At 40.8% G+C, this 27,546-nt stretch overlaps 1 protein-coding gene and 1 long non-coding RNA gene across 5 annotated transcripts; one reads left to right on the forward strand and one right to left on the reverse strand.

Moving 5' to 3' along the window:
* Nucleotides 1–2,106: 2,106 nt before the first annotated feature.
* On the reverse strand, nucleotides 2,107–6,854 carry LOC138062018 (uncharacterized). 2 transcript variants are annotated; one of them, XR_011135991.1, is made up of 5 exons: nucleotides 6,724–6,854; nucleotides 5,352–5,693; nucleotides 4,767–5,005; nucleotides 3,983–4,095; nucleotides 2,107–3,556 (listed from the first exon to the last, which is right to left on the reverse strand). It is a non-coding gene; the product is annotated as an uncharacterized lncRNA (long non-coding RNA). The 2 variants fall into 2 exon arrangements; XR_011135990.1 differs by lacking the exons at nucleotides 2,107–3,556; nucleotides 3,983–4,095 and having other exon boundaries at nucleotides 4,322–5,005.
* NR0B1 (nuclear receptor subfamily 0 group B member 1) lies at nucleotides 5,600–9,538 on the forward strand. 3 transcript variants are annotated; one of them, XM_068917306.1, is made up of 3 exons: nucleotides 5,600–5,668; nucleotides 5,922–6,751; nucleotides 8,232–8,656. In XM_068917306.1, the coding sequence occupies exons 2-3, from the start codon at nucleotides 6,139–6,141 to the stop codon at nucleotides 8,474–8,476; spliced, it is 858 nt and encodes a 285-aa protein (XP_068773407.1). In that variant the 5' UTR covers nucleotides 5,600–5,668; nucleotides 5,922–6,138; the 3' UTR covers nucleotides 8,477–8,656. The 3 variants fall into 3 exon arrangements, with proteins under 3 accessions (XP_068773407.1, XP_068773415.1, XP_068773399.1); XM_068917314.1 differs by lacking the exon at nucleotides 5,600–5,668 and adding an exon at nucleotides 9,281–9,538 and having other exon boundaries at nucleotides 5,794–6,751; nucleotides 8,232–8,324; XM_068917298.1 differs by lacking the exon at nucleotides 5,600–5,668 and having other exon boundaries at nucleotides 5,794–6,751.
* The last annotated feature ends 18,008 nt before the right edge of the window (nucleotides 9,539–27,546 follow it).

Below are 27,546 nucleotides of genomic sequence, written 5' to 3' on the forward strand. Positions count from 1 at the left end.
ATTAATTTTCATATAAAATGCATACTAAGAAGTCTATTTGAATGTATTTTCTTTATGAGAAGCATAACCTGGAATATTAATCACAAATATAAGTGCATCTGTGAACTTGTCAGTCTCTGACGATGAGCTCCAATGGCATATGCACTGATACAGTAATTTCAGCTTTAGAATTTGTGTACTGGATATATAGTGCCCTATGCCATATTAGTGCTAGAATGCCACAACCTTGGACAGTGTATTTAAGAGCTAAATTTGGCAGCCTTTTGCCTGTTATTCATCTGTTTTTCAGTGTCAGCAACATATTCCTCAAGGCAAATAAATGTAATAAGCTCAGTAATTCAAATATTTCTATGCTAACCTTTTATAACACAATTCCCTTATCCCAGTGTCATTAGGAAGAGTATGGGCCAATTTCAGATGGTATAGAAAACAGTCATTTAAAAACAAAGATTGCTACAAGTCCTCTCTCTCCAATCCCTAACTTTTCCATGATGAAGCTTTAAGGTTTTGCCCCCTGGGGGAGGAGTTCCACATGGAGATTGACAGAGTGGCATAACGCTCTACAGTGGTGGTCCTGCTCTTTCATCTTTCTCCTCCCGCTCTAGCACTCACCTGCTCCCTAGCTGAATCAGCTCAGTTCGGTAAACTGGCAGAACATGACCCATTTTTTCTTGATGGGTTAGTTTTTTGCTGAAAACTCTGTCATATCACATGTGGGTTACAGCTAGCTAGGTTACGCAGGACCTTCAAAAGCATCTCTAAAGGAAAATAAAGTATGGGGAACACATTTCAAGCTATCTAATTTCTTTGCTACCTTTCTTGTAATGACTTTTCTAAAAATGCTGCCAGCTTAGTGAAAGGATTTGGCTCACTGAGAAGCCAGAGCTAGCACGAGAAAAGCAGCAGCAAGCAGCAAGTGCATAGCTAAGAGCTTCCTCTTTCAGCTCCGATGAGCTGTTAGATTGGCTTAGCTTGTCCTATGGGACTGCACCCTTAAGCATGCCATATTGACAGATGTTCGGGAGCTCATGGCAGAAGGAAGTCACTTTGGACACAAAAAGAAATGATTACTTAAATTTGAAAACCGAAGTGACTAAACCCCAACAGCATACTTAAATGTACAGTTTTAGATTGCTGGGATCCACAGCTCTTCTTTACAGTAGAGGTCCCAAGGACCCCCATTAACACTAACCCATTAAAGCCCAAAGCTCAGTTTTTCTTTATCTTTCTTGCTGGGGAGGAAGCGGTATGCATTTAACAGGAACAAGTTTACTGTTGCTACTCTTCCCCTAATTCCAACTTCCTCTGAAATGAAACCTAGCCGCATCAGCTAAGATGAATTAGCATGTGGGTGTGAGAAAAAATGTCTGCAGTATGTGAAGGACTCCACAAATTCGCTGTCTGCCAGAGGAAATACAACACTGAATTGCATGGTCCAGAAACAGCAAAAGCCAAGTCAGGAGTCTTACTTCTGGATCCAAAATACTGCAGTCATATGATGCAAAGTGCTGATCTGACAAAAATCCCTTTTGATGATTCAAATTTCTTTAAGAAATACGGAAAAGTTGACTTGACATCACTACAGGTTATACTAGATCAGATACCACCTGCCTTCAAGCAGCTGGCATAAAGGTTTAAAACTGGTATAAGCTCCTTATTGTATACGCTAGCTAATTCCGTAAGTGTCACCATATGCATACCCTGATCCAGAAAAAAATCATACTGCTAGGTGGGCTGGTGGTGGAATACAATAAGGGTAGTCAAATCACACTCACGATATCTGCAAAAACTCTTGTAAATTCAGGTCAGCATCCCTTGTCTGCGTACAGAGCAACTGTCCTTGGCTCACACAGAATCAGTTAGGCTCTTAATATGCTCCTCCCAAAGAATCCACTGCAAATCAAGTAAAAGAGGTAACAGTGCCATCAGAAATACATGATACAGTGTATAGGTAGAGCACTGCTACTGGTAATACCTTTTGCCTAATCCCGAGTTATTTTCAAGTAAACATCTCAGTAAAATAGGAATGCTGTGAACGGTGGTCAATCTGACAAATTGACAGTCACATGAGAGATATGGTGTGAAAAATAAAAATATACTTAAATTCCAAAACTTGGTTTTAATGGAGTACTTCTCTTTGGTCAGAAACAAAAGACATCTTGCTAATCATATCTTCATAACAATATTCTACATTAAATCCCTTTTTTTCTGAGAAAAAAATTAACTTTTACTGTGCTAATCAGTAAATTGAGCCTCATTTTTACATCTGATTTTAGGATTTTTTTCAGCACTTTTTTTTTTTACACATTTCTAAATTTATAATTTTATAAATTTTATTTTTCAGCTCTATACTCAGAGGATCAGTAGGTATTCAGCAGACACTAGTCCCTCACTGGAAAAAACATCTCTCAAACTAACGGCACACTAAAGCACTGACGGCATAAAAACAAATGCCGATTTTGTTCTGAAACTGAAGTCTCGCCCTCTGGCCAAGTATTAAATGTGCTACCAGATGAGCGATACAGAGGCACTGAAGAACAACATGAAAGAGTAAGATTGCACTGTAACACCTTCATATCCAAGGTCTTTGTGTGAGTTAAAAAAGCAAATAAACAACTAAACCTTCACCTAGAAGCATGTAAATCTATTAATAATTGCACAATGTGGAGCTTGGAAACACTCATGTAATACTCACCTTTTGCTAAAAGTATTTTCATGTATTCTTGTCAAAAAACACTTGCTTGCGAGGAATTTTGTTTTCCTCTTTTTTTTTAGAGAGGAAGCTTTCCTGGCTTTAATTTAGCTTGAATACTATAAATAGATAATGTACATAGGACATGAAAATAAAGACTGTTCAAATTGCATGTTAAATATCAATGTGAGAAACACTAGCAAATATTTCTAAGACATTCTAAGTGTTTTAGATGAGAAACAGAATATGAAGGTGTGCCCTGAATAAACTGCCATGTATTTTAGACTTAAATATTAAGAGTTAGAAAAAAAGAGATACGAGAGCTTACATGCAGTCTTGAGAGAAGGAGGTACGCTTTTAACTGCAGTAATGTAACTTCTGGCACTATATAGTATATCAGGTTTCAGTTTTGCCATGAGATGCCATCAGGGGAAGAAAGGAGTGTTAGGAAGGCAGCTTGATTCTGAACTTTTGTTAATAAAGTGTCCAAATCTTCCCAGTGAGGACATAGTTATCAAAGAAAAATCTTTTTTGTATAGGTTGGTTCAGAAAATGACGTGAACTGTGTCAGCAAAACCATTATATGACAGCAGAACTGCATCTACATTTGAGACTTGGCTAAAAGAGAAATGCCTTGAAAAATTTAACACCTGCAACCAACATTGCTACACCAGCAAAAATTTCTATTGTAGATCCGGCATAAAAGTTCCACAGGGCCTTTGTACTTCTAAAATATAGCCCTGTGTAAGCAGCACTATTCCAGAAGAAGCACAATGTTCCCACAGTTGAAGTGCAAGGCCAGAACTGTAAAAACAATGATTTGAACTTCAGCTGTACCATGCTTTCCCTGAGACACCTTCCAAGCTGCAAACCAATAAAAAGCACATTTAAGATTCCTCAGTTAGTCTACAAATACTTACTTCATAGGAGAAGCGCTACTGAAGCCAACAAAACTTTAGGGATGCCCATTTCTAAGACTTGGCAAGATTCATCTCTGAAGTTAGTGCATAAAAAAAAAGACTAAAAAGGAAAAATACTAAAAAGGACAAAGACTAAAATCATAGCATAATAATGTTGAGAAAATACTTAGAATATAACAGGGAACAGTCTGGAATGGTAAGGAGATGCCAATTAGACAAGTGTTTTCCAGTTATCAGTGATACTATCTAATGACAAAATTGGTGTCACTAAATTTATTCTGAATTCTACTTATAGCAAGCAGAAGACTTTTTTCCTTTAAACTGTGTTCAGTGAAATGTCATTGTTTTCTAGTCCAGGGAACTAACTCACCTGTCTGCAAACTGTAGTCATCAGCTCACTGGCACAAAGTAACAATTTTCGTTACTTTGCAAAGCCAAAGTACTGCGCTACTGCAAAGCCAATAGGGCTTTATCTTACTCGCTCTGTGGAAAAAATTGATAAAGTCCTCAGTCAAAGGTCTGAAATCCTTGTGTTAGAAAAGCATAAGATTGCTGAAGGAAAGGTTAATAACATAACATTTTAATACAACTAATTTAAATTATATAATACATTGCAGATGTAAAACTGAAGAGTATCATAATAAGATAAATATAATTATAAATAATTATAATCATTTTGGACAATCTGCATCTAGAAAATAAGGTGTACTACAGGCAAATAAACCACTAGTGCTTCATGTTAAACATGCCCTTTGTAAGAAATACCCTTCTGAGTCCAATTGCAAAGGACTATCTAGAGAGAAATGGCTATATAAATCTATACCCACGAAGCTAATAGTGTAGGACTGGCTTCAGTGGGAAGGAAATTGCTCAGATGTGGCCTAGAGTTATTATGTTACTACAGAGCCCAAAGCAGCCACTGATATTTCCTTTAAAACATGCATACTTTTATTGAAAGAAAAGAAGTCTTTCCAGGAGCAATTTAGACCTCCCTTGGTAGCAGATACTGATGGAACAGGTACAGCACGCTACTTGCAACCAGCTAGTTCCTCTAAATCTGTGCCAGGGTTCTTCTAGTCCACATGAAACACGTAACTAATAAAGTTTCTGTTTTAGACCACATGTGGCACACAGAGAAGTAACTCTTTACTTACTGTAGCGAGTAAGCACTATTCTGTGTTGCATACATTTTTCATTGGTCTGAACGAGAAAGTAGAAGTGCGTATTTTTCAGTCAGGAGTAAAATCACTCTTGGACAATCATTCCTCTATCTCTCCCTTGTAACTATCAAGATCTGGACTGATTATTTCCCTGCTTTGGAGTCCATATGGCATCAGCAAGAGACCAGTATCTGAAAAGGAGGGATCAAAGTTGTCAAGGGGGCAAGGCAAACCTGTAAGGAAAATAGAACTATTTTAAACTGACGGAAGGAACACAAAATACCAAGACATTGGAAAGATAAGCCATGTGTTGCAAAGTAGAAGGGAGTTATTCATGGAGGATGGACAGCCTGCACAGGTGGAAGCACCTTAGGCCAGTCTGGCTTCTGCATATTGCAGGGCTGCCAGCCCCAGGGCACCCTGACAGAGCCCTGCCAGCACCCCAATCCCACAGAACTGTCCCAGGGTGGCAGGACCGTGCCTGTACTTCTCCCTCCCCACACAACAGCACCAAGGTGTTAGGCCCCTGCGGCAGCATTTCTTAGAATATGCATAGGCAGAAGCTCTTGGTACCATTACCGATATTCCCTTCTTCTCCTTCTGGAGGAATTTTATCTTCTAGATCAAGTCCTCCTTCCCCTCCAAAGTTTTCTCGTTCCTGCTCCGGCGCCTTCGGCTGCGTGGGACAGGGCGGGGAGCGGCGGGGCCAGGGGCCACGGCGCTGTTTTACGACCAGGCCCCCTGGCGGGGTGGGGGTCTGCCGCCCCTCCAGGGAGGCCGCGGCGGGAGGTGCCCCGCGCGGTGGTGTCTGCGCTGCGGGCGCTTCTCCAGGGGAAAGCCAAAGCGTGCTTTGAGCAGTCTTCGTCAGGTCGCCCTCCACATCTCAAGGAGACCAGGTAAAGCATAAAAAGGGCCGCCGGTCTGGAAAGAGAGGGAGAAACCCGGCGTCCTGCCGCCCTGCACGGCGGGGGGGGGGGGGTGGGGCAGGGGAGGGGGGGGCGGCAGGGCGTTTTGCCTCTTATCACGGCGGAGCCTGAAGGCAAAGGCGGACAGCTCGCCGGCTCCCTCTAGGCATCGCCGTCTCGAGAAAGGAGGAGGAAGGAGGGTTTTCTTTTCTTCTTTTCTTTCCCTCCTCTCTCTCTTTTCCAGCCAGTAAAGAGTGTCTGCCCCTTTGAACTGCTGAGACAGAGCGTACGGCCCCACACACGCGCGCGCACACACACACACGCACATACAGACGCCGGCTATAAATAAGTTAAGAGCCGGGCAGAGGGCGAGCAGTGTGCGTTCCCCGGCGGGCCAGGCAGCAGGGACCGCTGTCGCCCCCGGAGCTCAGCCGCCGGCCCGCAGCAGCCCCCTCGGTGCCATGGCGTGCATGGAGCGCTGCCGGTGCTGCGCGGACAGCAGGCGGCACAGCAGCATCCTCTACAACATCCTCAAGAGCGAGGAGCAGGAGGCGTCGGAGAGGCGGCTGCCGCCGGGGCAGGGGCCGGGGCCGGGGCCGAGGCGGGGGCAGCCAGGCCGCGGCTGCTCGTGTGGCTCGCAGCGGCGGGTGGCCCTGAAGAGCCCGCAGGTGGCGTGCAAGGCGGCCTCGGCCGTGCTGGTGAAGACGCTGCGCTTCGTCCAGAACGTGCCCTGCTTCCAGGAGCTGCCCCTGGACGAGCAGCTGGTGCTGGTGCGCAGCTGCTGGGCGCCCCTGCTGGTGCTGGGGCTGGCGCAGGACCGGGTGCACTTCGAGACGGTGGAGAGCGCGGAGCCCAGCATGCTGCAGAGGATCCTCACCAACCGGCGGCACGGCGAGCAGCACCCGCCGCGGGGCCCGCCGCCGGCGCGGCAGCACCACGGCCCCGGCGGCGGCCCGCACCTGCCCTCGGCCGGCGAGATTCAGGCCATCAAGGGCTTCCTGGCCAAGTGCTGGAGCCTGGATATCAGCACCAAAGAGTACGCTTACCTCAAGGGGACGGTGCTCTTCAACCCGGGTGAGTGACGGGACGCGGAGCCTTCAGGGAAGAAGGCAGCGGCTGTCCTCCGGAGGTCCGGCAGAGCTGTCCACGGGCCCCAGGCGGAGGGAGGGGGAAAACACAGCCGTACCCCCAGCTAAACTGGCCAGCCCCCCCGCCCCCCGGAGCTTTTCGCCAGGGGCAGCGGAGAGGTCGTGGAGGAGAGGGAAGCAAAGGCTCAGCCCCTCCCGACCCCGGCCCTGGGTGGGCAGTCAAGGGGAGCGGCGGCGCCCGCTGCCTGGCCGTCACCGGCCGGCGCCGTGCCCGTTAACGGTCGCGCCGCGTGGCCGTTAGGGGCCGCGCGGGGCCGAGGCGGCAAGCAGCGCCTGGAGAGGGCGGCCGGCAGCGGCCGCGCCATCGGGGGTCCCGGCGGCTGGCGCCTTCCACAGACCTTTTCTACTAATAAAACAAATGCGCGGCAACTGCTTAGGAAAAGTTAGGAGGCAGCTGCTGTTTCCTGTTTGTGTCTGACTGGCGCGCTTGGCGCTCTCACGCTCTCAAAATTATCACCTCTGCCTCGCAAAGCATGTTGTCGATGTTGTGGCATCCTTCCTCTGGTCATGAATTACCATCTGTCTGAGGGTAACGGATCCAAACAGGGCTCCCCTGGGAGGTTTGCACACAGTGGACAGAAAGCAAGCCAAATCGCTAGGCTTTTGGGGACAATGGGAATAGATAGGGAAGTGCTGCTTTGATTCTATGTGCTTAATTGCTGGGGTTTTTTTTTTTTCTTTTTTTTTTTTTTTGGCCAACATCTCCAGGGATAGAAACTTCCACAGATGTGGCTCTACCAAGTGATTATCATGTCAATAACTTACCTGAAAGGTAGCTGGCAGGTTGGATATGGCACTGCCTGATGACTACATTCCCACTGCCAAATTGTTAGACTGCAAATGAAAGATTATGTACTCTCAGTCCTTCACTATCCATAGTTTGGTTCACTAGGAAACTTTCTATCGCACGTTAGAGTTAATACTTTTTGCCACTTGTAATCTGGAGCAACTCAAAAGCGGTTGTCAAATAGATCCTTTAAATGTGAATAAGGCATTTTGTAGAAGTCAACAAGTTAACAACTAAGTTCCTTTTGTTGTTCTCTCTGCAATTTACAGATTGCTTTTGTCATTGCAAAGGTATTTTGGACAGTGTTCTTCAGTGGAAGTTTCTATTTTATCAACTATTTTTTAAACACTTACAGGAATGTTGTAAAACATTGTATTTCAAATTTGCATAACAGAGAAGAGTATTGAATGTCCAGAACAACAACATGATAAGATTTTGGACTATAAAAACTTGGCATGATCATACTGCATACAAAAAGTCCTCTAGCCATTTTATTTGTTTCATTGCTTGTGTGATAAACATAATCTGTAAGATGTTAATTATTGTTCTTTAAGAATGTTGTTTTATAGATGAAATTTATGTAAACAATATAATTTATCTTTCCTGTTTTTTCTTTCAGATCTACCTGGACTGCAGTGTACACAGTATATCGAAGGACTGCAGAGGGAAGCACAGCAAGCTCTAAATGAACATGTCAGACTCATTCATAGAGGTGATGAAGCCAGATTTGCCAAGCTGAATGTTGTTCTATCCTTGTTAAGATCTATTAATGCTAATGTGATTGCTGAACTATTCTTTAGGCCCATCATTGGAGCAGTGAACATGGATGACATGCTTTTGGAAATGCTTTGTGCAAAATTATAAAGGCATGTAAAATAATGAAAATAAATCCAATGCAAAGGAAGCCCTAGAGCAGAATACTGTAAAGTACTGTAAATAAACTAACTTATTGTTTTTACATAGATAGTATTTTTGTATTCAATAATAAAATATTCTTTGAGTTCTGAAATTTAATTTTTATTAAACATAGTTTTCTTGGAATAAGATTGCAGTCATCAAAATAAGCTTTAAAATTGTTAAGAAAGTTCATTTCCAAAGTGGACTGAGTATTCTTTTACCATGTCTCTGAATAAAGATCGCACTTACAATATTGTAATTTTAAGGTGAGTAATCGCTCCTTTTTCAAAATAAACATTAGCCTACGTTTAAATTTTAAACGTAGTGGCATGCAGAAGGAGAAATAAGCCATTTACTTTGCATATTTCCGTAATATTGGAACAGGATACTATAATCACAGTTTGGCTCAGTTCAAATACTGGCTGTCTGCAGAAAGGCTTTCTGCAGTCAGTGAACAACTTTGACTGTGTTGTACTAACAGAACTGGCGTGTCTATATGGAATATTAAATAAAATATTCACCTTAGGGTTTGTTCTGTATAAGGAAAATGTGTTATGAACATTTTGAGATTGATGGAAACTTGAACTAGCTTTATTAGTACTTCTAATACTTGTGATAAAACATTCTGTTCAACACATTTTGGTCTTCAGAAAAGCAAAGTAACTCTGTTCCCCAAAACAAAACGAGCAGACAAAAATAACTCTAAAATTAGTTTCCAAACAGCAAATGTGAAATAGGGTCATGAAAACCTTTCTTTGCTTTTTTCTCTAGGTATTCACTTGGTGATATTTCAAGAGCCAGATTCTTCAGACTGTTTAGCCTCATAGAAATGCAAAATTATTCTGCTGAAATATGATGTAGCACAAGTACATATTTGTCAGTTAGCATGGACGTGTCTTATTTAAGCACTGAGCTTACAAATTGATTTTCTTTTTTTTTTTTCCTGTCTTAGACTTGATCTTTTCTCCTAAAGCAGTTGTGCTTTTATTGAAAAAAATCCTTCTTTAAAAATAAAAACAGAAAGGGAAAATCAATATTTTTAAAGGGGTTTGTTTCATTGGTTCCCTTCTCTGCATCCAGTTTTCTGGCCTTTTCCCCTGGTGAATATTTTTTTAAAATGGGGAGAGAAGTGCAAGTGAAGGTGTTCCCAAAGTAAAAGATAGCGATTAACTATGTATTATTTACATATATATTAACCACTAGTAATCAGAGGAGTTTTTTAAAATACGGTTAATATAGTTGAGGCAGTCATTCTCCTTAATCAAAGGTGTGCAGGGGAGTGAGGAAAGAGTTTGAAGTGTTTTCTTTTGCTGCCACCTTGCGCAAAGGATAATCACAGATCCTATGTTCAGATAAGGAGGGGGACTCTTGTTATGTACCTTCCTGTACTTGGATAAAATTAGTGGAAATACCCACAGAGGTAGCCAAACTTGTCCCAGGAGGACAAGTTCACCCGTTAAGTATTACCACTGAGATTTGTTTTGCCATAGCAACAAGGATCTCATAATAGACTAAGACACCATCACTGAACAAACAAAACAAAAAATCCACAATCCTCATCCTGAAAAGCACTGGCATAGCTTAAATATACAATCTTTTGGTGCCCACATAACTCTGGGTAGGGCTGTGTCTTCTGAGGAGCTCCTCACAAATTCCAAGACACAATAAGTCTTAAAAAGTAAAGCACTCTTCACTACTGATCCACGCTAGACAATGAAAGAGGGAGGTCTTAGTCTTTAATTTCTGCTAAATTTATGTTTTTATGTACACACACACACACATATGCATATACAGCAAATATATGTGCATATATGGAGAATATCTTGGCTGAATATATACATTTTGTGAGCTTACAATAGCTTATGAACTTACTATCCATCAATCTAACATATACAAATATTTTCTTCTTTTGGTATATATAGCCTGTGAGCTTACGATAGTTAGCTTCCAAGGATGCTGCCAAAGAAATATCTTTTCCCAAAAACATGAAATGGTTACAGGTAGGAGATGATTCTTGGGTAAGGACTAAAAAAATTCAACAGCCTCAACTTAAAAGAGCTTGATATGACACTGAGAATTTCTTAATATGCACTTGCTGTTCAGACGTAAGGGTGGAAATAATTCCATTTTCTTCTCTGCTATGAGTGGCAGAAGAGAGTTCTTGGCAGTACTCCTAACAATGAATTTTAATAGCTGAACCTTGGTCACAGGCAAGGATTTTCTGCTGAACAGTCACCTTCAGACAAACAGGAGTTTGGATCTATTATGCAGCTCAAAACACGAGTTTTCATGACTGAGGTGGACCAGCTCATATCTCCAGGTTTGATAAGCAGGAATCTCCCTCTCTGAACAAATTCTGTATTCTGCTCAATTTGCTGAAGTTGTCACGAAAAATATTACTTCTGTGCACAATGAATCCACCTTGAACACCTTGAACTTGCTGTACTCTGTTGTATTTCTCTTGGACCAGCAATACTGTTAGTGATTTAACTATTGTCTGTTCAAATGGAAGGACCAGGGAACAGTAAGCAGGAAATCTGAATGGGAAAACCAATTTATCAAGGCTTTCTGCAGAGGTGCGGCAAAAAAAGTCTCCTCATAGGTCAGAGGAAGACAAATGGCAGAGCAGGAAATTTAAATAAGACTTATGGGAGGAACCGAGATAAAGCCTTAAAGATACAAACAGAAATGGGAAAGAAGAGAGTGGGGAAGGGTCTGATTTTAGTGTGGAGACTGTGCCGAGATCTGATTGTAAGCAGATAGGGGAGAGACTGTAATTCACAAGAGAAGCCAGTGCTTTAGCAAAAGGGTACAAAAAATATTTGCAGAGTGAGGAAGATCCTACCTTCCCCACCAGCCCTCTGGGGCTGGATGGCCTGTTCTCTCCCCCACTGACTTTTCCTCTGAAGAAGGGGCTGTAACGGCAGCTGTGCAGGAGGAAGACCAAGCTGTTCAGCCTCTTAAGTGTCTGTGAGGATACAGTGCTCACAGTGATAAGCAAAATCACTCTTGTCCAAGGATTTACGCCCCCTATTTTGAGAGCACAATTTTCAACTGGGTAGGAAAAGTGTTGGGATAGATCCTTTTCTGCCTTGGCCCTCTCCTGAGCAGAATGGGTGAAACTGAACTCTGAACCGGGTGGCCTGCATGGCCCTGGCCGTTGCTGTGACGCAGGGGACTGTCTCTCCTGATGCCCCCAGCAGCAGGGTTAGGTGACCTGCTGGACCTGGCTGACCTCTCAGGCACACAGCAGAGAAGGGAAGCCTGGGCCTTGCAGAAGGAGGCTTCCATGCAACGTAGCAATGTAGCTTCATCAGAGGGAGTCTGGGTCAAGATCCTCCTGCAGCTTCAGGCAGTTGCAGCAGTGGTGGAGGAGACCTCTGTTTATCAGCTATCTGGGATTCTTGCTGAGGTAAAAGCTTGCCTCCAGCCCTGTCTGATGCAGGTCCAAGCTGCACTGCCAACTCTGTGTTCTGCTGGAAGCAACGTAACGTTGGCAAATGTGATGCCCCTTTTATCCTTCCTGCTCCCGGGGCCTGTAGCCCACAACTAGTGCCTTGCCTGGAAGCTGCCTGCAGAAACCAAGTGTGAGGGTAGATAGGCACCCTCAGTGCTGTGTACCCAGGAACCTCCAGGCCCAACACTGACGCGGCGGCTGAGTGCCACGCAGGGGCTCCTCAGAGGGATCTGTAAGGGCAGTGTAGGTCTCAGGAATGGGGTTATACCACTGCTGCCTCTCTCAGCATCAGAGTGAAGGCAGGTGATCCTCTGGCTTTTTGTGTTTGTTGGAAAGGAAAAGGAGGAGGGGGAAGGTGCTATCTCAGCTGCTATTTCAGCAGCTTGTGTTCAGAATAATTGGAAGCCCTGAAACTTGTGCTGCTCTCGTGATTGTGGGGCTGGGGCAGTCTCTGCAGCGTTACCATGCATGGCACCATGACCGTGTCCTCACGTTTAACCTGCTGTGAGAGGTGAGAGGATGGGGCTGTGGGAGAGGCCCTAGGAGGCTGTTTTATCATGACATGCCACCTAGGTGGTTCACATGGATGCTGAGACTAAGGCAGTCTGTATAGGCAGGCAATTTCTGATGTAGGTAGTTTTCTTACCCCACCGCTCATAGCTCTGGGAGAATTGGTGTGAAAGGCACAGTAGCCCTCCCAGTCAGACCAGCAATATGCCTCATTTCTTCACAGTCCTGTGCCCAGGACTCCTCAGCTATATCCCACAACCCACCCTAGTAACACTAGAAAAGCAGTATAGTAACCTAGGCCAGAGCCAGCAGCATCAGTGGAGGAGGTGTCGTCTCCACGGTGAAGAAAAGGGCCATGAGGTGTTCTTTGCCTGTGCCAGCTGCAGGGCCTAAGAGCAGGGACCCCAGAGCAGGTCCCTCTTACATCCTTTTGAACGGTCTGTTGGCAGGAAGGAGCACTGTCATATAGTGGAGAGATTTCAAGAAGAAATTAAATAAAAATATATATGGTGTTACCAGGAGAGAGACAACAAAAGAAGGCAAGGCAGGTAAAGCAGAGAAGGGATGGGGGGAAGGAGCAGCTGACAGGTGCATTGCAAGGAAGTCAGCACAAGGCTGGGAATCAGCAGCAAATGGGAAAGCACAGCTGGCATTTGGCCTTATACACGGGACATGAACGGCTGGAAGGTGTAAGAGGAGCTCTGAGGGGTTCAAGAATCTTCTCATGGTTTGTGGAGGTATTAGGCACCTGCTGGAGGACTACACAGTCATGTGGCCTGTGTGTGGATTTTGGATCTTTTATTCCTTTTAAACATCAGAGAACATTTGAGGCCAAATTTCTAATTGAGTTTTCCCTGAAAGGAATCTCATTTGACCTCACCAAAACAGATTATATACCTGAGAAAACAGGAGGCAAACACACACAGTGGAGAGATTCTCCTGAAAGTTTTTCTGCTGCCTCCCGTCAGATGGCTGATGTTTTTGCTCCTCGAGCAGGAGCATCCTCGGGCTCCCAGAAGGGCAGCTCTGCCAGATGCACTAAGGATTGTCAAAGCCCACAGGATCAGGTGAGGAAACGTCTCCTCCCACAACACTGCTGGCACTCCAGCTCTGATTTGACATTGCCACAAGACTATGGTTGATACATACAGACTATTTATGAAGTCTCTTGCAAGGTATAAAACTTGTGAGGTAAGGGCCTCTGTGTACATACAAGAACATAATCTAGGCATGTAAATTAGTAGCTTGTATTTATCAAAGACAACTGCACTTCTACCAAAAAACAGTGTGGCAAAGTACTTTGCAGGACTTTCTTTTAATTGTGGGAAGAAGCAGCTGTCCATTTACATGTGCATTTTTCCCCATACTCTGAAATGTACCAGTAAGGACGATTTTCCAGTCCAGATATTGACACAGTTCCTGAGAATTTGTAAGCTTTTTCTCTATTTGTTTCCTACCCTTAGCATTGTGGGCATGAATCTTCTCATGAGCACGTTTGTAGCATACAGGAGGGCTGAAAAAACATTTTAACTAAAAGCAGCCTCCCAGGCAATTTAATTCTCCAATGCTTCTAGTGGCTGTCTCAGCTGGATAGAACCGGTGCTGTACAAAAAAGGCAATTCCCACCTACCTCACCGTGGATGCCCCTTACTTATGCTCAGGTCTGTAATACCAGCAACAGCCAGCTTCTAATCACAAAGTACCGTTCAACAGAGGCTACGACTGTGAGATACCCTTTTCTCTGAAGAGATGTGAGAAAGGCTAAATTAGAAACAAACTTGCACTTTTAGTTAACGTGGTTAGGAGGGTTTCTTTTAGATAAGAGAAAGCATGACATCCATTTCTCATATTCCGTTTCCAAGTTTAACGTATAACCTTTGTTTACGTAATTTTTCTAATAGTTTAAAATAAACTTTCTTTGCAGCAGTTTGCTGTTGTAGACTACGAACATTGTTAATGCCTAATGAGCAATAACTTTGCTCCCAAAGATGTTGTCCTGCAACTAAAATGTTCTTATTTGAAATGGCTTTATAGACTGATTGAAATCTGTTATGCTGTCATTTTCACCTCTCCCTTTAAAAACAGAACTTTTTTCTCTAGTGGACCTTCTGGGCATTGCAGTAAACAGCAAAAACAAAACAAAAAAAAAAACCAGAAAGCCAGTCAGGAATCTCATTTTCTTCATTGACAAAAATCCTGAACAGTGTCAGTAAATATTATACCAAGATATTTTGAGATTTTGAGAGAGAATTTGAGATCTGCACACACATGTTGTCTTAGCATTCTTAACATTTATTTTAAGTTATAAAGTCTGCTGTTTTGAATGTGAAATGTACACAAGTACAATTCAATAGCTGAAACTAAAGAGATTTGCAGAGGAACTTTGATAGAAATGTCCTAAAATCAAAAAGCACTGTGAGGACACTGGGCTGTAATTTGCTAGCTGGCATCATAGGCAAATCTACAAATCCTTTGCATTGTTGATATAAATTAGTAGTCATTTCATGGCTTATGTCAGCAGTGAAATTGGCCCAGACTCTTTTAGAAATTCACACTTTGTCTAGACTTAGGTAAATAATCATACAAATGTTTATACAGGCACACATGGTATACAGACACCTTTTCTTCTGTGTATGCTTATGTTATTTGCTTATGTTATACATATGGAAAATGACACTAGTTTCAGGTTCAGAAGAAAAGAATCTGTCCTTTCCTTTTATATTATCACTCGCTATTTTGTCACACAGGGTAGATTTCATCCTGCTTAAACGGAGCGGTCTAAGAGTCAGACATCCAGTCTAACCGGGGCATCTAGGCTCCGTCTGGAGTGAACGGAGAGGCACAGACACCTCCAGATGGCGTTTTATCCCAGCATACCTACTTTAGGAGGCAGTCACAGATTCGTACTTCATACAGTAAGGCTAGATAACTAGTACATATTATACACTAAACTGCCAACCACTACACTTAGGCAAAGTGAAATTGAATTTGGAGTCATCCTCACTTCTGGATAAGCAATAACCATCTTTTGCTAGCTGAGAGCGTAGTCCCAGCTTCTCACATATACACAGGCCGCGTGCACATGTGCACACGTACATACACACAAGCACACATAACAGGATAATACATATCTTCTTCGTTTAGTGGGGCTAGGCTAAGAATAATAACAAAAAAGTTAGTAAGATTAATTTTATGATTTTTGAGGCTTGCAAGAGTAGAAATGGAGAGTTTCTTAGAAAGGAAACTTCCATACACATGACAACTTTTGTGCAAGGATCAGTCAGGCCTGCTGTTCCAGGTTTTAAATACACAACTTATATGTACTAACTTTTAAATATGAATAAGCTCACTAAACTTCAACCATTTTTAGAAGAAAGAGAGAATCTAGCTAATTTTGTCTCACCTAATGGATCTTAAAGGCTTCCTTTATTATTTTAGACACCAAAGTGAGCACGTAGGATGGACTACACCTAAGGTAAGTGGCCAAATTGATCGGTACTGGAGCAAGGATGCCTTTCCTCCTCCCCCTCCCTTTTCACCTTCTCTCTACCAGGTCAGGAAGCCAGAGGAATAGAGAGGACTCAGTGTTCAAGCAGTTGCTTCTTAGCAGGCAGCAGTCACCAGTGTAGTACTCGTTCTCCAAGGATTCTGGTGTCCCGAGGATGCAGAATTGGAAGGGTTCTTTAGGGAGGACGACTCTCCCAGGAAGCAGTGTTGTATGTCTAATGTCTGCAGCGAGTAAGTGAAAACCCTCTTTCTCACTCAGTTAACTCTCAGGTGAGGGGAAGAGAGAAAAACCTGTTGCAGGTGGGATCTGGGCATGCACATCAGCTGTTCCCAAATAATATGAAATCAACGAAGAAGCATTTATGACCTGTACTGTATGAGCTATTGCTACCTAATTTCCAGATGAGCTGAATCACTCAAAAATTAAGGGGAATTGTGGGAATGATGGCTCAGAGGGATCTGATAAGGAAGTCCTAAAGCTTATCTCGTTACCACTAGTGAGTTGATTTGCAACAGCTTTTTCCTATCGCTTCTGTGACATTTGAGCCATGAAGGGAAACCTCTTTTACTGACATTTGCTAAGGACAAACTATTGCAGCCCAGTTTACATGAAGGAGCTCTTTAAATTGACGTAACTGGATTGTATGTCTAAACTTTAAAAAACACTTTATTGGAATCATTGGGAACTAGTTACACTATATAGAAAACCTTTTCAGAAACACCTCAGACATTAGGACTGCAGCTCAGTCAGTAGAGTGGGGAATGTTTCCCAGCTCCTGTGCCTGGCTGCGCACCCTGACTACATCCCAGCTTTGCTCTGGGGTGAGGCTGGAGCATGTGCGCCAGCAGTTTCCTTCCTCATTTCTCTCTGTCCTCCTCCCTCTCTCCTGGGCTTAGGTTTTTGCAGGAAGGAAATCAGATATGTGGGCTGAAAGTGAGTTACTGATTGCAAGAAGTAGGCATTTAAAGTTTTACCTATCTCCCGAAGAATCCAGGACACCTGGACTTAATATCATCTCAGTGTTACTTCACTATAAGACCATGGGAGGGTCATTCAACAAAGAAAACCATTTTTCTGTTGGTTATTTTATTACAGAACAGTAAAGGTGACAGGGAAAAAAATGAAGAGAAGCAGTAAAGCCTAGACAGGTTATAAAGTATAGTAATTGTATATTCTGTTCTTCTAAATAGTAATATGGCTGGAAGGGATTTCAGGAGGTCATCTAATCCAACCCCTGTCCTGACAGGATGAATTATATATTATGTCATACCTGACAAGAGCTTGTCTAACCTGTTTTTAAAGGTTTCAGTGATGGGGTCTCCAAGATACCTCCATTGAGTCTATTTCTGCATGTCACTACCCTTAGGAAGTTGCCTGGATATCTAAAATGAACTTTGCTTGTTGAAATATAAACCCATATTTTCTTAACTTACTCACCAACCACATGGATAAACTTTTAGGCAATAGTGCCTTGTGTATTTGAAGGCTATTGTTCATTAACGTTGTTTTGTGGAAAGCTGTTTGCCTGGATTCTTTCGACTGCTTATGTTTCCTACACCTCTTACCCTCCTCTGGACTTCTATTTGGTCAACGTGTTTCCTGAAATACAAATCACATATTTGCTATTGGAATGGAGAAAATACTTACGGATGAAATTCCCCTATAATCCATTTATCCCATTTTGCCATAATTTTTTAAACATCACAGTGAATCTTTTATAGATAATATTTTCTTTTTTCTTAAATCTTTTATATCAGTCTACCACCTTCCCATTGTCACCAACAGGGTTAAAATATATTTTCCAATTGCAGTTCTAAACATTCTACCTAGACATTAATGACATTTTGGCAAATCAGAACACTTTTCTAATCTCATGGTTCTAGTATTTGATGTTAAAAGAAGATATATTTGAAATAACTCTTGGATTTCCTTTTTCAAGGCAGTCGTGCCACTTGTGAAATTTCAAAACTAGACTGGTCAAAACACTTGGAAATATCCTAGGGGGACTGTTCTTAAACTGTCAGTGTGGGTGGGTAAGCTGAGTGGATGGATAATTTTCAGATGGGTAATTGCCTTGAGTCTGTGAAATGTACTGTGTTACATCAGTTCATTACAATATCAGCATGTGCCATTGTCTCAATGACCGTTATTATGTTTTCCTGACAGAAATAGGTCCCACTTAGCAGTGGATATTAATTTACTTCTTTAAACTGTCTTTAAAAAACAGAAGGGAAAGAAAATGAGAAAAAGAACGAAGCACTTAATGTAACATAGCAGTTCTAGTGGAACTGTTATGCAGAGAATATGAAAAGAAAACAGCTAATCTCTTGTTTGCAACATGCCCGAAGAAGAGTGCTTTACATCAAAAGTTAAACACTATCGTTACTGCAGACCTTTTACTTCACAAATAACACAGGCTTTTATATATCAGAAATTTTGCTAGAGAAGAGGAAAAGTAAAAAGTAAGAAAGATTAAAGCAGCATATAATGGCTGTTAAAGAGCCTGGCAAATTCTGCAACACAGCAGGTCTCTCATCTCTGTGTCTGCTATGCCATGCTTTGTCAAAGGCAGCTCCCAAATGTGGTGAAGGAAACGTTAACATTTCTAATCTTGGAGACACGCGGTGGTGCCATCTCAATTTCATCAAAAACCTGTAATAAAAAGCATCCAGAACTCTTTCTCTCGTGAGAGCCCAGTGAAACACAGATGTTGCTGCTCTGTATTTTCCCAGAGGCCCCCCCGAATCCTTTCACAGAGAGTCTGGGCTTCCCGTAAACCCATCCCTGCCTCTAATAGCAGCCTGTCATTTCCATCAACATTGTGCTCTTCACTGACATCATTTAGCACCATGTGTTTCTGTACATTAAACTAGTCAAAATTAAGGCAGTAGTAAAATATCATTGCCATAGTTGGGGAAGAAAAAATGATACTGTTCATGCGTATCCTAAGAAATGAGGAAAAAATGAGTACTGAAGCCTGTTTTAGCACCTCCTTGCAGAAATGTAAAAAAGGCACAATCCAAAAGTCAGGGGAATTACACTAATCAATATTCACCTTGTGCCTGTGAAAGGGGTATTGGGAGCCCCGCTGGTATTATCAAAAGCTTTCTTTCTTGCTCATGTACTTTTCAATAACAGGCTTATTTTCCCTCTCTCTTGAGACTGGAATAGCCAATTAAGGCTTTTAAATATCTATGGATTTTTTTTCAGTAATCTGCATGGTGAATATTAATCACTTTCTATACCTAGCAGTGCTGCTTCCTGAAAATCAGAATTTCTTAGCTGTTATGTTCTGTGACATCCTTCAGTTTTTCTTGAAATCTAATTCTCTTTTGATCTCTTATTAAAATATTAGTTTTTTCCTTAAGTTAAATAGCTTTCTGCCTCAAAATGTTTTGTGTATGAATATCGGTATGGCACAATGATTCCTATTGAACAACACTTTCCAATATTTTCCAATACAATCACCCAAATTTTGTTAATGCACCTACTTTTCTGTTTAGAAGAGCAATCACTGATTGTACATGTAGTTTTGAAAGTTAGAACTACAAGGCTTATTTATTTTTCATTTTTTAACTAAATATTGTACCTTGGGAAATCTTCCGCTTCTGACCCAGTTCTGTATGATCTTTCGTAATCTGACATTTTAATGGTAAGACACTATTAAGCTGCATTCTCCTATTTGAGTAGTTTTAATGGGAAACGTATATGAATTATGGTTTCTAGGACTAATTGAGGATCTCGTGGCTGTCGTGATGACCAGTGGACTCGAGATAGGCATTACTTCTGGCAAGTGAAATAAATCTGTCCCATCAAAGGACTATGTTTGAGAAGCTAATCAGAATACCTGCTCAGACATGTTGAAAACTGAGGTTCATTCATTTTTTTTGTCTTGTAAATGTACTGACTGAAAATGGCTAGCTATGGGAGTAGCTATGGGGAAAAAAAAAAAGAAACGAATCACCCTAAGCAGCTGACTTCTGAGACACAATTTGATATCCTGTCTGATTTTGTTTTAGTTTACAAACTAAAGTCTGATTTTCGTCTGATTTTAGTCTGATTTTTGTTTAGTTTTATAATTATAGACGTTGTAACTATTATAGATATAATTTACATGTTAGGTCACTTTATCTTCTGTCTATCAAAATGCACTATCATCACTATAGAAAAGTTTTTTTTCTATACTACTTTAAAGGGTGCAGGATGACAACAGCTCTTAAAAGAATTCTGGTAGATGATAGATTACTTCATCACCTAAAATTACATCAATTATCATTCTGTCTACATTTTTAGTTTTGGGGGCGGGCTACTGAGGAGATGTGATGATGTTGTATCATAAAATTGATGTTACTCCACACAACTTCACAGGGTCTTTCTTGCCTCCTCCTTTATATTTTGTGCAACTTATTTTACCGGTAAGGAATGTGAAGTAGAAAACCTTTTAACGTGGTGGAGCTGTGGTTCACAGTGAAATTTCAAAGCTATATCAACAGGTTAGGAAATCCAGGCTGAGACGAGACCCTTAGTTAGTACACATTTGTGCAGCTCCACAGATTTTTCTACATGCAGGAGGAGAAGCGACTTCAGCAAAGCTACGCCCACAGCCTGACAGACACTTTGAGCATCACCCCCAGCAATGCTCAAGTGTGACTTCTGAGCATCAGACTCACTTCCCAGCTTCAATGTACGGTTGTGGTGTGACAGAACTCAGTAAAAATCTCTCTCGTATTTGTAGAGCTTAACACAGTTTCCTAAGTGGAATAACGAACAAGTCAATGAATAAGATAATCTGTCAGCACCGGAAAAATGATCTTTTCTACTATGCCCCGGAGCATTCCCTCTTAGTTCGCGTTCAGCGTTGTCTAGGGGGTTCTCAATAGCTTCATGGTTGTGAGTCATTTTCTATTTACCTGCGTAACATGCCAAAGATATTCACTGCTGTCGTGTAGCTCAAACTTGTGGTAGTTTAGGTCCTTTAGCACAATTTAAGTCATAGTTCCAAAAAATATTTGACTTGAATTGCAAGACTCTGGGCAATTTGCAGGGATCGTGGAGGTCATGCTAACAAACTAAAAATCAGGAAGCTAAGAGTTTCTTAACAGGTACACATAAAAATGAGTTTTTGCACTGTGTCATTACTAGTACCCAGGGGAAAACCCCCTTTCTTCTTATACAGATAGCCTCAGGTAATTCTCTCCAAAATGCAGTCACAGATGTTCTATAAAGACAATAATTCCAACTTGCTCCTTTTGAAAATGAAATGGGAAAAAGTAGACAGAATATAATGGAATTGCTTGAGTTGGAAACTAGACGTGATGTCAAGGCTACTATTGGAAAACACGTAATAGGTTTTTCAACTGATATGGAGCTTGATCTTATTTCTCATCTTCAAGGGAATACCTCTAGCAAGCGAGTGTCTGCTACAATAGTGAAACGCACAGATGTAAGGAACAGACCAGAGGAAAGTATACTGCCTAGTGGGTTACCAACACCTACACACTGCAGCATTTTGATTTTTTTGGAAGCTTCTCACCCAGATACGATCCAGCCTCATCTGCGCTCAGCCTGAGAGCTCTGCTGTAGCCAGAGCTCAAAGCTGCAGGCCAAATTGGAGATGCATGAACTGATCAAAATTTCCTCTAATCCTGCCTGACGAATAAGTGTCGGAAATGAATTCCATCAGCTCTATACATTTGCAGCAGTGCCCCTGGCGCATTCAAGCTGATTGGCTTATTGCCGTAATGGTTTCTGAAATATACTGCACTATAAATGCGTGAGTTCCTCACAGTAGCACATTACAATCAAAATTCCTACACATCTACACCCGCTATTATTTAAATCACTCACTGCAATTCCATCGAACATGGCACTTTATCACAATGGATGCTTAGCGAAAAAATCAAATAGGAGAGGACAAAGGGATAAAATCTCAAGAAAATGAGAGCACATAATTGAAGAAAAATATATAATACTTCAAGATCTCTGTTTTTATCTTCACAACATTAAATTATTCTTTTCTAGCCAGTAGAGAAGAGCCTGAGTTAATAAGAAGGTTGAATGCAAGTTTTACAATGAAAAATATTTCAACGTTTGAAATTGACACCTAAGAGGTGACCACTTAAAATCATGATCAATCACCCTGCAAATTCAGCACGGCTACGATTTCATCCCAAGTGACTAAAAAATCATAATAAGCATTCCACATAAGCTTAATGCATTTTCTTACTCGTAAGTTGGAGCGTGATGTAGATTCTACCCTGCCATTACAGAGGGAGAAGAGATTCAAAAATCTGACATAGATCTACTACATTTTTCAGGGTTACACAGAGAAAAACATCTCTATGACCTAGGTCCATTCAACAATCCAGCTGCATTAAGCCTTCTGTATCTGTAGGTAGCACAGGTCTATGACTATATTAACACAGTGGGTTTTTTTTCCAATATCTTGGCCTTTAGAGGCTACCGTGCTTAGGATGGAGCTACTCAGACGAAAGTCAGAACTACAGCCTCTGAGAATGTGCAATTCAATCAATATAACTTTTCAAGAAAATGTGTGCATTGGCAATAATGTTATTTGGAGAGAAACCCATGAATTTTTTTGACAGTTAAACATCTCTCTCAATATTTTTGAAATAAAATAGATACATTTTTGTTTTAAAATTGCTTTTCTAGTTCTGTATTATAACTTTGTATTATAAATTTGATGAACTCCCATACGAAGTAGCAAGAACTACGTTTGATTGACAGACACATTTTTCCTTTTCCCCTCTTAATGAACTGTTTTTCAGATAATGTCAAAAAAGTTGAATTTAATTCCAATATTCAAATTCCATGTGAAATAGGATTTACATATTTTGTACAGCTTTATCATTAGACTTCTCTTTCACTAATATCAGAGGAAATATTTGGACACATTTGGAATGTATTTCCCATGTGATATTCTTTTGTGATTAATGATTCTCCAGTCAGCCAATAATTTCCTTGAAAAGTAATTTAGGAAAGGGGGTGGCTGAGGAAGGGGGAACAGGCTATGGGAGATCCAGACATGAGGAAACACTGGGTAAGTTTCCTTTCAGATTGTCTGCACGTAGATCTACAAATCAATGATGATCCTATGTTCTTATTTTATACCACAGGTTACGCATGTGAAAATATGATATTTAGCAGGTTTTTGAGAATCACAGATTTGTTTTTTTGGATTTTTTTGGATTTTTTGGACCAATCATAAATTTTACAGTTCCATTTGGAAACATTTTACAGTGCTAACTTTGGGAAAAAAACTTACTTAAAATAAACCAAATTATAATTGCTTGTGAATTTTTGAGCGAAAGATTTCTTCTCCAGAAGAAACGGAAAAAGTAAAACTGAAATCCTTAATATAACCAATCATTCAATGAGATCAATTTAGATGAATTTCTTGACCCATATTTTGGCAAAGAGTTTTAATATTTGGAATTTTTTTATTTTGGGTGTAAGTTTTTATTTTGAAATCTTGAAAATTATGATCTAATAATTATAATTTTATCCTCTTGAAAGCTTTCAAAAGCCAGATAAATAATTTTCTGTCACTTTACTGAATGCAAAGATAGAAAAGGAAGTTTTCACATATATTTTTTTGCAATATAACTTTAACCTAAGTTCAGATCCTGGAAAGACAGTAATACTAACACTGAAAAATATTCTAGTTTTAAAGCTGATTACTTGAAACTTGATTATTGGAATATGAACACCTGCAAGTTAAGCCATGAAAAGCAACTTCAAATTAGACTCAGTTATTTAATGAAGAAATTTGAAAAAAATCTTTCTTCTTCTGAAAGTTCAGTGATTTGCCTGAAGTTAAATGCATACATAGCCAGTTCATCCATGTTTAAATTTGACAGTATACAGTTGATCTACTTTTGTAAATTAACAGCTGGGCTTTCTTTTTGTTTGTAAGTTTTTAGATTTGTAAATACGCCTATAGGTATGCTTAAGGTCATGTGGATTAATGTAAATGGGAGAATTACAGCCTATAATAATAATGTTTTCTCCTGATTGAGAAATGTACGCTATTTTTTCTTAAACCTGGAACTACAACCTACTACATCACTAGGCAAACAATACAGCACACACTGTTTATTTAAAAAAAAAGAAAGAGAAAACACAGGATTCTACTTTTGGGGCACACTTTCCTATGTCTAAAATATGGTTTTAAAAAACAACACATGGCCTTTATGTAAAATTGATTCAAGGACATGTCCTCCAAATTGTACTCTTGGGATTATCCTTTTCTCTCTGCTAATGCTTTTTTTTTTCTTCACAATCACAATCCTGAATTACTTTTTGAGACTGTCCAACTTGCTGCATGATACTTCACTATTGTACAGCTAAGAGTAGGGTGGTAAGTAGTATGTTTCTAGCTTCAAAATCCAGTTAGTCTCCACATTCAGAGGTGCTCATCACAACTCTGCTGCTCAGTGATTTTTGCCTTTCTGACATGTCAGTGAAGCCAGCCATAAAGAGTTATACCCGGAACAAGTTTCCAGCAAAGCTGGTTGATGATGTCAGTGGAGAATATTTAGAAGGATTTAGCAAAAATCCGGACCACGGATAAGGAATAAAGCGAATCACTTCATACATATTTTACAAAGAAAGGAGCTGCTACAGCATCACAATATCGTTTGTAAAGCACTTGTGGGCAGATCAAAAACTTGACAGCTGAATTGTTTAAACTTTGCCCTAAAAAAAGTATTATTATTACCTGAACAAATGTACTTTGTGATATGGCAATAAAAAGTGCTATGATAGTGAGATCTATGAATTGCTGAACATCATTTGAATTATGCATGTAAACTTTAGGAAACAGCCTATCAACTGATCATCTCCTTTTTGTCATTTGATGCATATTAATTTTATGCTCTACTGCTTCAGCTGCTATTTCCTTAGAACGTTTACTGCTGTTTAAGGTATATTGCTTCACAGCAGAAATAAAAGTTGTTGCGACATACACGTACCCTTTTCCCCTTCGGCATTGTAACCTGTGTGAAGTTTATTCCCCTCAAGATTAAACACAATAAGATAATGACTACAGTGTTGTAACTTTTGTGATTATGCAAGTGAGTTGTTTTTTCTCTTCCAAGTTTTCATAAATTAATTTAAAAATCAGCAATGGAAAAGATTCCCCTTCTCAGGTTACGCTGCGAACATTTTTTATTAAAGGTGGGAGGTAACGGGGAAGCTGAGAACCATTAGAAATGGCTTGAGCCAGGTAGAATGTAGACGGCATGAATATTTCATTCAGAGTCCTTAACGTTCCTAGGTCTTAGGAAGAATTAAATTAGAGATGGGGAATTAATAAATATAGATATACCATACGCAAACAAGATCTGTCTTTCCCCTAAATTCGTCCTCATACTGCTTTAAAATATCTACAGTTTTCCAAGTGATGTTGCAAGATACAAGTGATTTTGCTTTGTAGTTAAAAATCTCATATTTCTTTCAATGTGTTGCTGCATGTGTAGTCTTGTTTTCCAATGAAGTTTTCAAGTAAATGACCTCTGTGCCTTTACATAGCATGAGAGTAGTCTACATTAGCAATATCGTTTGGATCAGAAGTGTACTTCTGAAGTGGATTTCCCAGTCGTTCCCATTTACCATGTCTTGATTCGCACTGTGGACAGATCTTGAAGAACACGAACTGGATTCCTTTGAGATTAAATTAAGCTGGGAAGTGAGCTCCAGCTACTCCTGCTCATGGGATCAGGCTAGACTTAGTTTGAAGTACAATACCTTTAAGGCCAATAGCATAGATAGTAGGCTCTCAGCATAGTGTTTCACTCTACAGATCCTCTTATCTTGTGCTGCTCTATTGCTAAGGTAGACTTAATCTTAGACTGTACATCAAATGACAAAAAGGAGATGATCAGATGATAGGCTGTTCCATAAAGTTCACGTCCTAGTGAATCAAATTGCATACTTGAATTAGAAACACTTCAGTTTCAATTTTATATCAGATCGTGAATTGCCAGAATGATGAAACCCGGGATACAATAGTTTTTGTCAAGGCTGCTTCTAATAACAGGATTATACTCACCTCAGAGACAATTCATTAATTGAATTTGTTACAGGACATTGCTTTTTACAGTGTGTAGAAAACATAGTTCTGGAATATCAAGCAGTTATTTCAAGATAAGCATTTATGCTTGTGTTTTTATATTTGTTTTTATAAACATGCACATGTAATTTGTGCATTATTCATAGAAACACGGCTATATTAATATAAATTTTTATAAAGCTGTGTATTTATATATGATTACATTTATATGGTACTATTGCCATTACTTTCCACTCCTGACTGGGTTTTGGACTCTAACACCATAGAAAAGGCAACTAGCAGGAACAGCAAAATGTTTATGGAGGCTGGGATACTGTGCAGAAAAAGTAAGTAACATAGCTGAGCTTCTTGTTTTGGCCTTCAAAATCAAGACCACATGCTGCTGGACTGATGTGGATTACAGCCCCTGACAGGACAGGTCCTGCCAGCCTCTGAGTCCTTCAAGCGTAGTCCTTCAAACCTCTGAGTGCCTCTTTTAGCTGTTGGGGACATGCTGGTTCCTGTCTGCTCACTCTCTTTAAGGTTTGAAATCTCTATTTTAGTTGCAGTGTAAATTTGACGTAGATTTCTTCCTGGAGCATCACATATTTTTTTAATTCTGTGAAAGAGTGATGCCAGTGAATGCCACTGAGCACTTACTCTGCAAGAAAATGAGCACAAAAATTTACCTTCCGTTTTGGGAAATTGAAACTATGCATTTCATGCCTCCACATCTGAAACTTTTGATTCAGCTCTTTCATCCAGCTGGGTCCCACAAAAATGTAAAAGTGAACAGACTGTGTACAATTGTTTGCCATTTAAGCGTGCCTGTGCAGCAGAATAATACGACTGCGTAACAAACACGGTTTTGCGATGTAGTTCCAGTAAGGATGCGTCCAACGGCATCCTCCTCCAGACAAGCTGCGGGGAGCAGAGCACCTGAGTGTGCGTGTGGGAAGGGGTTAGAGGAGATGACTGGAGGACGCCTATGACATCTGCACCTAAACTGTCAGAGGATTCATTCTGGCCTGGAATCCATTTATTACTGTTATCAAACCCTCCCTGTTTGTGAGATACTGCACTTTCAAGGCCTAGATCTAAATTTCATTTTCTTGCCCTCTTGCCAGAATTATTTCAGGCACTAATGTGCCACTAAGACACATTTAAGGCACTCATTTTCTTGTAAGCTCTCTGTAGCCTACTGAGAAGGTACAATGATCTTTGTTGCACTAGTAGGAAGGAAAATAAAAAGGCATTTAGGAGGTAGCAGGGGAGAGAACAGATCACTGCTTTTGGGAAGCACAATTAAACAGTTTCTCTTCTCTTCTCCTGCAGTGTGGCAGATGTGAAATGTGAAACTGGTAAAAAGTAGTTTCTGTACCTTAGTCGGAGTCTTAAAAATTGAGCAGGTGAGAAAAGTCGATGGAACATCACCCACATATTGAAATGCTGGAGGCAAGAAGTGAGAGGATTTTCTGTATTAACTGCTG

Source organism: Struthio camelus, chromosome 1 (assembly GCF_040807025.1).
Source record: "Struthio camelus isolate bStrCam1 chromosome 1, bStrCam1.hap1, whole genome shotgun sequence".
NCBI classification, from domain to species: Eukaryota; Metazoa; Chordata; class Aves; order Struthioniformes; family Struthionidae; genus Struthio; species Struthio camelus.

Bases quoted from the DNA above. Each gene is read 5' to 3' on its own strand.
- NR0B1 (XM_068917306.1), top strand. From the start codon at position 6,139: ATGGCGTGCATGGAGCGCTGCCGGTGCTGCGCGGACAGCAGGCGGCAC. The intron at 6,752-8,231 runs GTGAGTGACGGG...TTTTTCTTTCAG, and splicing joins GACGGTGCTCTTCAACCCGG to ATCTACCTGGACTGCAGTGT.